The sequence below is a fragment of the Geospiza fortis genome, unplaced genomic scaffold (assembly GCF_000277835.1).
Source record: "Geospiza fortis unplaced genomic scaffold, GeoFor_1.0 scaffold84, whole genome shotgun sequence".
NCBI classification, from domain to species: Eukaryota; Metazoa; Chordata; class Aves; order Passeriformes; family Thraupidae; genus Geospiza; species Geospiza fortis.
The window spans coordinates 3,414,889-3,427,296 of record NW_005054363.1 but is presented as its reverse complement, the minus strand read 5'-3'; the positions used below and the strand labels follow the sequence as shown (position 1 = coordinate 3,427,296).

At 36.8% G+C, this 12,408-nt stretch overlaps 1 protein-coding gene across 1 annotated transcript in view; it reads left to right on the top strand.

Moving 5' to 3' along the window:
- Positions 1-12,408, top strand: part of NALCN (sodium leak channel, non-selective) — a 217,477-nt gene that overhangs the window by 154,827 nt on the left and 50,242 nt on the right. The window contains exons 15-16 of the mRNA XM_005424146.3: positions 2,408-2,544; positions 4,455-4,596. Coding sequence (XP_005424203.1) covers positions 2,408-2,544; positions 4,455-4,596 — 279 coding nt within the window. The remainder of the gene's footprint in view (positions 1-2,407; positions 2,545-4,454; positions 4,597-12,408) is intronic.

Below are 12,408 nucleotides of genomic sequence, written 5' to 3'. Positions count from 1 at the left end.
TTTAAATCATTCTCCTACCTATCCCCTTCTTTACCTTTTGAACTATACAGTTTTCTGCTTTCAAGCTCTCTGTGCTCTATTCTGCACTTAGACTTCAGACACCATTGCAGTGCTCTGTATTCTGTATACACTGACTTATGAAAACAGGAGTTCATAGCTGTAAGTGTCATTGTCTATGCCTAAAATATGCATATTTATGCAATGTTTTCTTACTGAAAAACAAGTGTCAGAAACTGGAAACCTTTCTTTCCTCTAAAAATAATCCCTTCCCAAAGCTTTCAACAGTACAGTGTTGCAGAAAAGCCCTGATAGATTATCCAGTTAATTTCCTTTTCAGTGAAAGATCTCTTTTGGCAATACTATGACATTTCAGGGGTTCTGACTAGTCTGATTTTGAAATTATAAGGCACTTGCCTCTGAAGATCTCTCTGAACACTCAGAGATTTTCCCATAAGGCTAGTAATCTTTATTCTCATCCTAGAAATTCTGTTACTGAATTTCGTTCTCTCATTTCTTTATTTGGTGTACATTATTGTATTCTTGAAGTAATTTATTTTCAAATATTTATTACGTAAATTTGCTTCATCTCCCCTGCTCTTATTTTATCAGTTATGGGAGATGGGAGTAAATAATGGGACCCTTTAGTCTTTCTCTTCATTTTTCTCCTTTGTCCTAGTTGGTTATCACAGCTCTCCCCTGGTTTCATGGCTCTCTTCAGCACTATTTTGTCTTTTCAGTGAGAAAATGGTAAAAGAGCATTTAGAAATTAATGCATACCCAGATATGTTCTCTTCAAAGCAGCACAGAGATGAGCTGGGAACTTCTGTATTATTTTTCATACCTCTGTAATATCTAACCAACAAAGCTTGGTTGCGAACATAACCTTTGTCTGGTAACGCAATTGGTGCCCAAACTGGCCTTTTGATGCTATATTGAAGTCCAAGTTCTAGTTTATTTTCTGCTCTTATTCTTTATGTAGAATTTTTTTTCAGTCTCTTATTTCCTGCCACTGTTTCTAAATGTGTTCTTTTCCTTGTCCAATGTGGTATTTGCAACTCTTCACATTTTAATATCATGTGCGTAATGTCATAATTTCTTCCTTTTAAGGATCATTAATAGAGCAATGAAACAAAACTGGACACAATACAGATTTATGCAACATTTCCCTTTTATTCTGAATCAGCTTTACCATTAATCATTAGTCTTTGTTTGTAGCTGTTCAGTTTTCTGCAGTTTTCAGCCCACATGACAATTTCTGTCCAACTGAATGTGAATTGAATTTCAGTTTAAGCTGTCCTGTGGCTGGAAGTGGTGATGTTGCTGATAGCATGACGGCGCAGCAGAGCAGCTTTTCTTCTACAGCATGCTGTGGGAGCATGCATTTCACTAGGCAGGGCAAATGAGAATTAAGCTCTGTTTGAATTCCTGGGCTATTGCCCCTGGTAAAAATCTGTAGCTGGTGTCTGTCAGCAGTATTCCCTGCAGGTGCTGATGGCAAAAATGTCTTTTAAAATTTAAGCTTCTAATCCTTTGCTTACAAGAAGGGATGAGGAGAAGAATTGGGATTTCAGTTGGATATGTGCTGAAATAGTATACAATACACATACAGTTTAAAATAAATGTGGAAATTAATTTCACTGCTTCTTTTTGACATTGTATTTTGTTGCAATAATGCACCTGAATTGCTACATAAGGTAATCAGTATTCAGGAATCATATCTCTATATCATTTCTATTTATCTTATTTATTTAGCTGTCACCTGTCCATGTAGATACGTGTATCTGTCTTTTCTGTATTTGAATGGGTGATATTCCATTGAATAATTGTTTTTGGATAATTATAAATGCAACATTTGTTATGTGATTTGCCATAGCTGAGTATCACTGATGTAGATGGATTCTTTTGAGTTGTCATTACTTATAATACTCATCTGCATGCAATTGTCCTTTTATTTTGTGTTCTGGGAGCTGGATTCTCTTAAAATTTCTTGCCTTTTAAAGTGCTGTGTTTTCTTTGAGTGTCAGAGAGCTGTCAGCATACACAGGAAGATGTGCCTAATAAGAAAAGGTCTTGGGTGTTTATTTGATGAAAATGTTAGAATCTGTGAAGAAAACATAGAAGTCAGCATATTGAATAGGGCAAAAATATGCTTTGTATTTTAAAATTAAAATTATTATCAGTCCTCCCATTTTATGTCTGTCAGTTAAAGGCATGGTATTGTTAGGCATTTGTAATCTTCTAGCAAAAGCCATTAACTTGTATCAAATTTACCTTCTGTAAGTCTTTGCTGCCATCTTCTGCTTCTTTAAATTATTGCAATTGTTATTATTTGGATTCTGAAAAATGAGTGGGATATTACAGAGCAAAATTTCCCTTTCTGTTATTGTTTTTATTTCTTTGTTTTCAGCTAAAGCAAAGTGAAGCTAATGCAGATACCAAGGAGAAGCTTCCCTTGCGTCTACGCATCTTTGAAAAATTTCCAAACAGGCCACAAATGGTGAAAATCTCAAAGCTTCCTTCAGATTTCACAGTTCCAAAAATAAGGTATTGAAATATTTCCTTTGCTAGCATGTTGTAAACTTTTTTGAGGCCACATAACACCCAAAATATTTAACATTTTTTTTCTTGTGTGTTAGGCAGATAGTTCAGAAAATAAGAAATCAAACAGAATTAACATAGTCATTCAAAAGATATGGCATTTTGGGTATACCTCATTTCTCTCATTTGGGGACAAACAATCCTAGCATTCCTTATACCTTATTCATGAAAGCAGCTAGACTGATCAGAACTGACACAAGTACAATATAATTGAAAAGTGTGTTGTTTCTCCTTTGCTTTGGATTTTAGTTTCTTGGCTCACATAGATGACTTGCAGTCTAATGGGTTCTCATGGAGGTTTTTAAAGCTAGGGTGAATTGGCAGTAAATTATTAGAGAGGATAAAACAGAGCATCTAATACCAGTTAGCCTGTGATGACCTTGTCCCTTTTTTGTATTTATGTAGTTACCTCTTTTCTGTGAAACTCACCTTAACTAAAGATCAGATGCTCAGTGATCTACTTGGTCGTTCTTTACTGTGGGGGTGGTGAGGCGCTGGCACAGGTTGCCCAGAGAAGTTGTGGATGCTCCATCCCTGGAAGTGTTCAAGGCCAGGCTGGATGGAGCTCTGAACAACCTGGTCTAGTGGAAGGTGTCCCTGCCCATGACAGGCAGGGTGAAACAAGATGATCTCTAAGGTCTCTTCCAACCCAAACCATTCTGCAAATCTGTGATCATCAGTTAGAGTACAGTTATTTTTCCTTGGGGTCAGAAAAGTCTGACAGAAATCCAAGGGCCACTCTAGTATATACAGGCTGCAAAGTCTGCTGAAATGCCACAAGCTGGCTGAACAGATCCTCTAAGTGCCCGTGTCAATATCCTCAACAAGCACATGCTGGAAGAGAGGATGGTGTGGAGGATTTCTCTCATTGTTCTGAGCCTAGCAAGGTTGCATTTCTTTTGATTAAATTCACAAGGAAGATAAGTCAACTGGTTTGACCTGTTTGTAGTACCTTAGCTCAACAACGGGAATAATGCTGGTCAGAAGGGTCATGAAAAGCAACCTTCCAGATCTCAAGGAAACAATCACAGGTGCTTTACTTTTAGTATCAAAGTACCCTTTGGTTATATATGGAGGGTGTTCTTCTCCTAGTCTTACTCTTTTTTATTTCTTCCTAGTTGTGTTTTTCCCAGCATATTCTGTACTCATGATCCTACTGAAGCAGACTTCAAACTAGCACTAGCAAATCATATCTTTAAATCTTAAGCTATTGTAGTATGTAGCAATATCTCTCCAGAGAAAAATTAGTTTTGACATAGTTCACACTGAAAGAGGCAACTCTACTGAACTTAAAATATAGCAAGATGAATGTATATTTGTTGTAAACAGAAATGCTTCTGCTTTTTAAACATGGCATATGTGAGGCACAGAATTGCTGAAGCGCCTTAATAATGACATTCAAAGCAGTTATATGAACAGATGTTGTTTGAAATCTTCAAGAAAGAATTTCATGCAGAGAGTATGTTTCATTTGGATTATATCAGCATTTGATTTACATTGAAGTAACAACTTGCTGTTTAATGAGCTCAAAAGAGCTGAAAACTGCAAAAGGCACTTGAAATATTTAACACTTTAATTGGTAAATAAATAAATAATAAAAGAAAATTTAAATTTTTTTTCAATCTACATGCAAGAGATCCAACTCCCAATTCATTTATGGATTTCTTTAATAAATGAATTCAGGTGTTATTGGTTGTTCTAGCACTCTGTTCATTTATGCATCTATACCCCAGTACAACTTTTTCTCAGGAGTTTATCCATCTCAGCACTAATGGATTGTGACATGTCAGAAAGAAAACCAAATATTAACTCTTCTTGGGGTTTTAATGTGTCAATATCCCCTCTTTGTTCCCAAGGGAAAGTTTTATGAAGCAGTTTATTGATCGCCAGCAACAAGATACCAGCTGTTTGCTGCGAAGACTTCCTTCAGCATCTTCTTCTTCATGTGACCACTCTAAAAGATCAGCAATTGAAGAAAACAGATATATTGATCAAAAGGTAAATCAAGAGTATAGGGTAGTATATATCTTGCCTAGAGTATTGTGAGAAAAGGCATCAAATTATTCAGTTTGTCAAACTACATAAAAAGTGAATAAAAGCTAGGATGATTGAACATAGGCTAAAATGTTATGTTTAATTCAGCCTAAAACAGACATCATAGCAGATCCTCTTCTGGTTTAAATTTTCCCATATCCTTTGAATTCAAAATTCAAGATTTGATACATTAGTTGTTTAATGCATGCATCATCTGAAGCAATTTTTTGAAATAGTTCTGCTGTTTCAAAAAATCACTGAGAAGCTAGTGGAAAATTAAAGTTTCTGAATATCACACTGGATTTTTGAATGCCTTGATACTATTGCAACCTTGAAAACACACTTCACTGATGGAAGTGTGAAGGAAGGAATAAAGCCTAAATGGACATCATCTACTTAAACAAGCAGAGCAGAAAAATTGGATAAGTTATTAATATCTCTGTGTAATCACTGAAGATGGATAAAAATTTAAAATTATTCTAATTATTTAGAGGCCATTACTCTGTCTGTAAGCCTGGGAATCACTAGAAAACAGACCCTGAACAGACATATTTGATACCCATCATGCTAAAAGCTGCTAGTCTCCCATGGATGGTTAGATTTGAAAAAATACTAGCACTGCCTAGAATGATGACCATGATGATGATGCAGCAGCATAAGTAGATGTATCTGACTTCTGACACCTTATAAAACTAAAGGGGTGAGAAAATATATTCACATGCATCATGGAAGATAAGTGGTTTCCCAGATTTCTAGTGTCATCTACCGAGATACCAGTCCTTGACCACTTGTAGTATTGCATAATTTAGTGACATTTTTATAGACAAAAGAAAAGTACTTTCAGTATTATGTTTCAGTATTGTTCACTGTTGAATCCTCTTTGAATGTTAACATCTGTGTTTTTTAAATACAATTTAAGTTACAGAATCACAGACAAGAAAAAAAGAGCCTATGCATTACTGTTCTATAGTATAACTGGCTTTCCTAGTGTGTGTTTGCAACCATAACCCAGGGCAGCATTCATACAGGTAGAGTTGCAGAGCTGGGAGGCAGAATTGGGAAAGGAGAGTTGGGGAAAACATTGTTCTTCTGCTAATGAATTAAAATAGACAGTTTGTAAACTAGTGTTAATTGCCATCCCTAGTTCTGTGCAAGAGCCCGTTCTTGTGGCTGATGTGTTCTATGGCATCAGTAAACCAAAGCTGAGCAGCATGACCTGGGAGGGAGGACTGTGGCAAAATATGGCAAATCAGGTCAAGAAGGTTGTAGGAAGGAGTCAAGCCTACATGGACATCGTGCGCTCTAACAAGCACAGCAGGATAACTGGATAAGTTATTAAATGACAAACCTAGGGGCTAGCAGAACTATGCCAAGTATCACTAATAATGGATCTCAAACACTGTACCAGGGTAATCAGAGTACATTTCTACCATGTAATGAAGAGATGAACAAAGACCTTAAAGTTGTCTCAGCCACACAGGTAAGTCTGTAGTATGCAATGCAGAGCTATGCAGTGGCTCAGTAGATCTGTTTACATGAATATATTTTAGATATATTAAATTCCATCTTAATTCCTTTTGCTTGCTGTTTACAAAAGTGAATTGTTACTGTGTTTGAAGACAGATGAATACATGGCACAGTTTATTCAATGAGATCTTGCAGTATGAAAACAGAATGCCGCATTCTTTTCAAATTTTCACTTCCCTTCAAAAGCAAATATGCATTATCTGACTTTAATTTTTGAATTTAAATAAGCATTTGCAAATTGGTTGCTTTAGGCACATACTTTAGGATCCCCATGCCTCAAGGGCAGAAACAATGATGAGTAGTATTTCTGATAAATGCAGCTTAAAACAAGGTATTTACACATTCCTATTAGGAGGAGAAAGCACTAAGAAGGATTTTTTAAAGTAATTACTCTATCTTTCTATAGTTTCAGTTGCCAAGGCAACCTAATTTTGTATGATCAAATCTTCTTAAAAATATCCTTAAAACAGCTTAGAATGACTGGTTGTGCTTAAGTATTAACCTTACATTTATACTTTACTTTTCTTTGTAAAAAAAGAAACATGACAAAACATTTAATGGATCTCAGTGCCTGGCAGGATGCCTTCTCACTGCCCCTGTGAGCAGTGGGATGGCTTCAGAAACTTTTCACATGCTTTTGCATTGTAGTTGATGAGAAAAAAGTGGAATTAAAAGGTAGAATCAAAAGGTTAGATCCTGCTGGCAGATCTGACTCTGTCCTTCCTTTGTGGTAGCTGAACTGTAGCTAGTCCCTCCAGTTACTCCTGGACTTAAGTCAGCATCTCTGTGTTCCACACCTGCTTAATTGATAAGAATCCTTTACATTCCCCTATTTTTCCCCTTATTTCCACTTCAGCAATATTCTCTTTTTTTCTTTATATAAAAATCTGCCACTATATGGAATTGTGTTTAGAATCAATCTGCCCATAATTTGTGCTGATCAATAAAGGATATTTTTTATATGTTCTCTTATAGAATGAATTTAGTTAATGTTTCCAGTATTATTATAATTACCCACTTCCTTTAAAAGTTAAAGTGTAAAGGGGAAGTAGATTTTCGGTGCACTTTTCTTTTTTTTATTTTCAAGGTATTCTACCTTCTCAAAAGAATTGGAAAAATTATTTTTGGTGTAAATCACTGTAACTACGACTACAATCTGTTTGATATGATTTTCATCTATGCCAAATCAAAATAACATCTTTGGGAAATAGATTTCTTTGCTATACTCCTTTCTTTGTAGTCAAGTCTGTGAGTTCCATGGTGCTTTCTTTTCCAAATTTTTAAACTGTTGTGAAAGTTATAAACTAACCAAACACTATTATAAGAAATCACTTTTAGATACCTAAATGCCCTTTACATTTTGTACATCCCCTAAGAGTGCTCTGTCAGTGTGTGGAGTCTGAGTAGGTGTGTGGATACAGATTGTACCATGTTCTTCCTTCTACATCCAATGCCAGCAATACCTGGGCTCTCCCACAAACAGATGCTTGACAGGCAGCCTAGCACTGTGCTTTGAGTTGTTTATTATTATCTGTAACATTTGATGTGTAAAACTGGGATTCTCTGGGGTTCTCTGAACTTAACACTGCTGGAAATGCAGGATGGTCATTTTTTGCTTTCCACCTGAGGTCCTGCAGAGCAAATTTACTTAAAGTCAGTGATCTTGCCACAGACCTACCCTCTTGTGTGCTGATCTAGTCTGTCCTGATGTCATCTGCAGGCCATGAGTTGAAGAATCCATGGTCAAATTAGAAAAACCAGGATTGTTCAGATTGGTCAGCATTCCCCCTGTGGTAGTAGAAAGCACTGCGAAGGTATTTTCTGGTAAAAGAAGGAAGAATTCCCAGAAAAAGTACAAGATTAAAAAAGGGATTTAGGGTATTAAATGTACATTGCAGATGAGAGAAAAGGGGAGTATTAGGGACAGAGAGGAAAGGGATCTTTTATACTTCTACATTTGTATGAAAATTATTCACAGTATGCTGGGAATTTCCTTAGATAACGAATATTTCAGTAATTTTTGGCCAGAAGCGCTGGATGAAGTATGGAAACATAATTTTATTGTGAGTGGGTGGATGAGAAGATAGGACGTTGGCAGAAAATGAGGACATCTCAGTGGCATTCACATAGCCTGAGGTATAGTTGCAGCAAGTTTCAGGGGGACAAAGAATTAAATTAACATGAGATTTACAACAAATCAGATGTCCAGTGGAATACATCTAAGTTGGCTGTAGAGCATTGGCTTTGCTTTCTTAAATTCAAGACTGGAATCAGAGTGGCACAGAAACCCTTCAAAGTGCTTCCTAAGAGACATTCAAGTTTTAGCAAACCTTGCAGAAAACTATTGTGAGATGGACACTTCTGAACTGGTTAATTATCCTTGGCCAAATAACACATCACATGGCTGTTAGATTAAAGTTCAAAACTGACAGACTCATGAGATGAACTTTGAAAATACTTATGGTTCAATATGTACAGATAGTACAGATAACACACAACAAAGTGGCAAAGCAGAACTGTATTGCAAAAGAAAGTACGAGAGCATTTAATATATCCATGTATTTTACAGTTCAGACTTGGAGCGTCTCCCACTTAATTGAAGGAATATAATCAAGTCAGCTCGCCTATTTCTCCACTTAAAAGATTAATTGGATAGTAGCAAATGTATTTTCTATTTTCTCTCCCTTCTATCATCCTGTTTCTTTGCTGATTGCTTCCACATGTTTTAGTTCTGCAAACAATGCAGTTAGTAGCCATTCCTTTGTCTGGTGGGAGCCAGGTGCAGCACTAAGGTCTAGCTCCTGGGAAAGCTTGGCCTCCCACGCCATGTGGCTCTCCCACTGATTTCCTGCTTACAGCAGAATGTGCCTTTGTGAAGGGAGGTTGTGGGCAGGAAGTGAGAGCTCATCTCAGAAGTAGCCAGAGCCATTACCATGGAGGACTGTGAATATTCAGCAGCAGACCTCGTGCTGGAATCTTTGTTTAACATGTTTTGTTAATATCACAGATACTGCTTTTGTGAACTGCTGAGACATACCGCCTAATCTTGATAAGATATTTTTGTTTAATCTGGATATATGTTCTACGTTGGGGTTTTTTTTTTCTGACCTGTGCTCAGCTTCTTTAACTATTCTGTTTCTTGAGAAAAAAAAATCCAGTCTTCTGAGAGTATTCCAAAAGGATTTTTCTTTGCAGAAAGTATTCATAATTGCAAAAGCTGAAATAGCATTTCAGGTTTTCTAAGGCATATATTTTAGTATGGAAGACAGGATGTCCCAAGATACCTTCCAGAAAACCATCAGGGGTGAAGACATGCTCATATATTTTATTTTTACTTTTTTCTTTAAAACGAAGGTTAGAATATTGATTCATAAATTGCAATATTCAGAATTTCTGTTTCTTACTGTAATAAACTTATGTCCCAAGTTAATCAACCTCTCTGAACTTTATTTTGGGCATTCAGTTGTGCAAAGCAGAACTGAAAAAGATACAATAGTGTTGTGTTCCTTATTATTATTTTCTGTAAGTAATTTGAAAGAATAATTTTATGATATTAATTTTGAATATAGCAGAAACTAATAAAGTGTAATTGCACATGTATTCCAAATAGAAAAGATTATTTCTTTCTAAATTCTACTAAATGCTACATTTTTTCTGAAGCAATTATTGCAGAACTTTGTGCGTATCAACAAAAATAATTCAAACTTTTTCTTCATTGTCTTAATTTGTCTGAATGGAATTCTGTCCTACCATTTCAGTTTCCATATACCACTTGTTAATTAAACTCAGTCAAGTGCTTCAAGTCTTACCTATTTATGTCATTCACAGGATAATGCCAAAATCTATCTTGTTATGGCATTCAGAAAAGTCATTAAAACAATGTACCTGCTGGAATGATAATGGCTTATAGGTCAAAATTTCTTGCTCATTACAGTCATAATTTTCAAAGATGATTTTTGTGCCATGTCTGTTCTCATCAGCTCTTTCTAATGAAGTTAATATACATAAATACAGTGATCTATTTCAGGTTTACTGAAAATCAGCTGACCTCTTTGTTTCTTTTGCTTTTTAAATATTTTCTTGTTTTCATATAACATGGATATATAAAAATGTCCCTGTGTCTAAATAACCGATGTATAGATTTCTTTCTCATTAGGGATTTTATTAAATACACATTTGAGCAGGTAATGTTTTACCTCTCTGGCCATGTTTGCCTTCAGAGTGGAGAAGACACAATTGCAATGGTAGTAAGACTGTTCTGTTGTGGTCTGTCTCTGACTTCTGATGATTTTAAATTGCTTTGTCACTCTTGCCCCTGCATAGTATGCTCAAAAGCCTGTCTGAAAAAATTCCAATTTTCAATTACATTTTAAGAGAAAAGAGGCCAGGGACTGGATACTTTGCCATTTTCAAAAAGAGCCATAATTCAGGACTTCCTTCTGGCATTTGCTTTCTACTTCATCAGTTTTATGCTAAAATATTTCAAGTGTTTGATACAAAGGCTGTGGAGATGTATTAAAATACAAATATAAGATCATACTTCTCTTTTTTCTTTAATCAAACAAGATACATGAAAAAATTTTAGTGCAATTGTACTTTAACAAAGAGCACACATTAGTTTGGTGTGGAGGAGAGGCAACGAGGGACTGAGTTACAGGAAAGCCTTTCTATTTGAACCTTCTACATTACTTTTTCCTGCTTCTACCAAAGAATCCAGATCTCCATCTCCAGGCCCTTCAGTCTCCTCCATCGACTCACAGGACTCATTCAGAAGAACTGATTAACAATAGTAATGATCACTTCTTTCTAGTGAAGTCAAGTGCATGTCCTTGTACAAGCAGAAGCAATAGTTTTTCCTTACCTCTCCCTTGAAACTCCCTGTCCATATCTTCCATTCCCAGTCCAGCCCAGCCTGAGAGTCCCTTCTTCCCTAGAGTTTCAAGAACCCCAGCTCAAAGTGTGGAGGGGAGCCTTCTCCTGCAGCACTGTACACCCAGCCAAATGTATAAAAACCCCACATCAGCCTGACCGGGATTTCTGCTGTTGGCTGCCATGGGTAATCTACCCTGTGCTCTTCATCAGCTTTTCACAGGGTCTCCCTGACTCCTGCACTGAGTAGATAGAAAACAAAAGTAAGCAAACTTGTCCCAGGCTGCACTTGCCAGTGTGATCAGAGGGGTGAATTGCCTCTCCTATGAGAACAAGCTGAAAGAAGGTATTTCAGCCTGGAGAAAGAAACTTCTGGGGAAACTTTGTAGTGGCCTTTCAGTAGTTGAAGGGGGCTTATAGTATGGGGACAGACTTTTTTACAAGGGGCTGTAGCAATAGGACAAGAGGTGATGGTTTTAAACTAAATGAGGGTAGAGTGAGGCTAGACATAAGGAATTTTTTTTTATAGTGACTGTGGTAAAATGTGGAGGGATAGAATGTAAGAAAATAAAGATAGTGCAGAAGGTAGTCTCACACCTGAGGAGTTGCAGCTGTACTAATCACCAATGATTAGGAACAGGCCTTCCCTTACTAGGCCACAGCTGTGTCCAATAAGAAGACAAGTGCTACAAAAGAGTGGGTTAGCTGGGTGAGGAGAGAGATGGAGTTTGCTGGTTGTGCTGTGAAGGGAGATGGAGTTTGTTGCCTGTACTGTGAAGAAGGAGTCAGTGCTGCAAAGAGCTGCCCATGAGAAATCACTGAGAAGGTATGGGAGATTTACAATATGATGACAACAATAAAACCGTGAAACAAGTTGCCCAGCAAGATGGTGAGTTCCCTATTCCTGAAAACATTCACTTTCAGGTTGGATGGGGCTCTAAGCAACCTGATCTAGTTGAAAGATGTTCCTGCACATTGCATGGGGATTGGACTAGATGGTCTTTCAAGGTCCCTTCCAACCCAAACCATTCTATATTTTTATGAAAAATCTACTCATTAAACCTATAAAAGTTTAAAGCTCAGGTATATGAAAGAGGGAAAAAAACAACCATGTTACTATAAGGCATAAAAGAGAGGGATCCTTCTCCTTCCCTGGAGCTGCTCCTCCATGTGTCTGAGATGGGATATCCCCCCTTTAGGTCTTTGGAGATTTTATGAGTGCTAATATTAGCCTTGTCCACATTTTCAGACCTAATTAAAAAAAGTTCTTGGTTATGAAAAGATGTGTCGATTTTCCAGACCAGTAGCCAGCTAATTAGAAGAACTTTACCTTCCTTAAGAGAGAGGCAGCAATCAAGGTCTACAAAATTAATCAAGGCT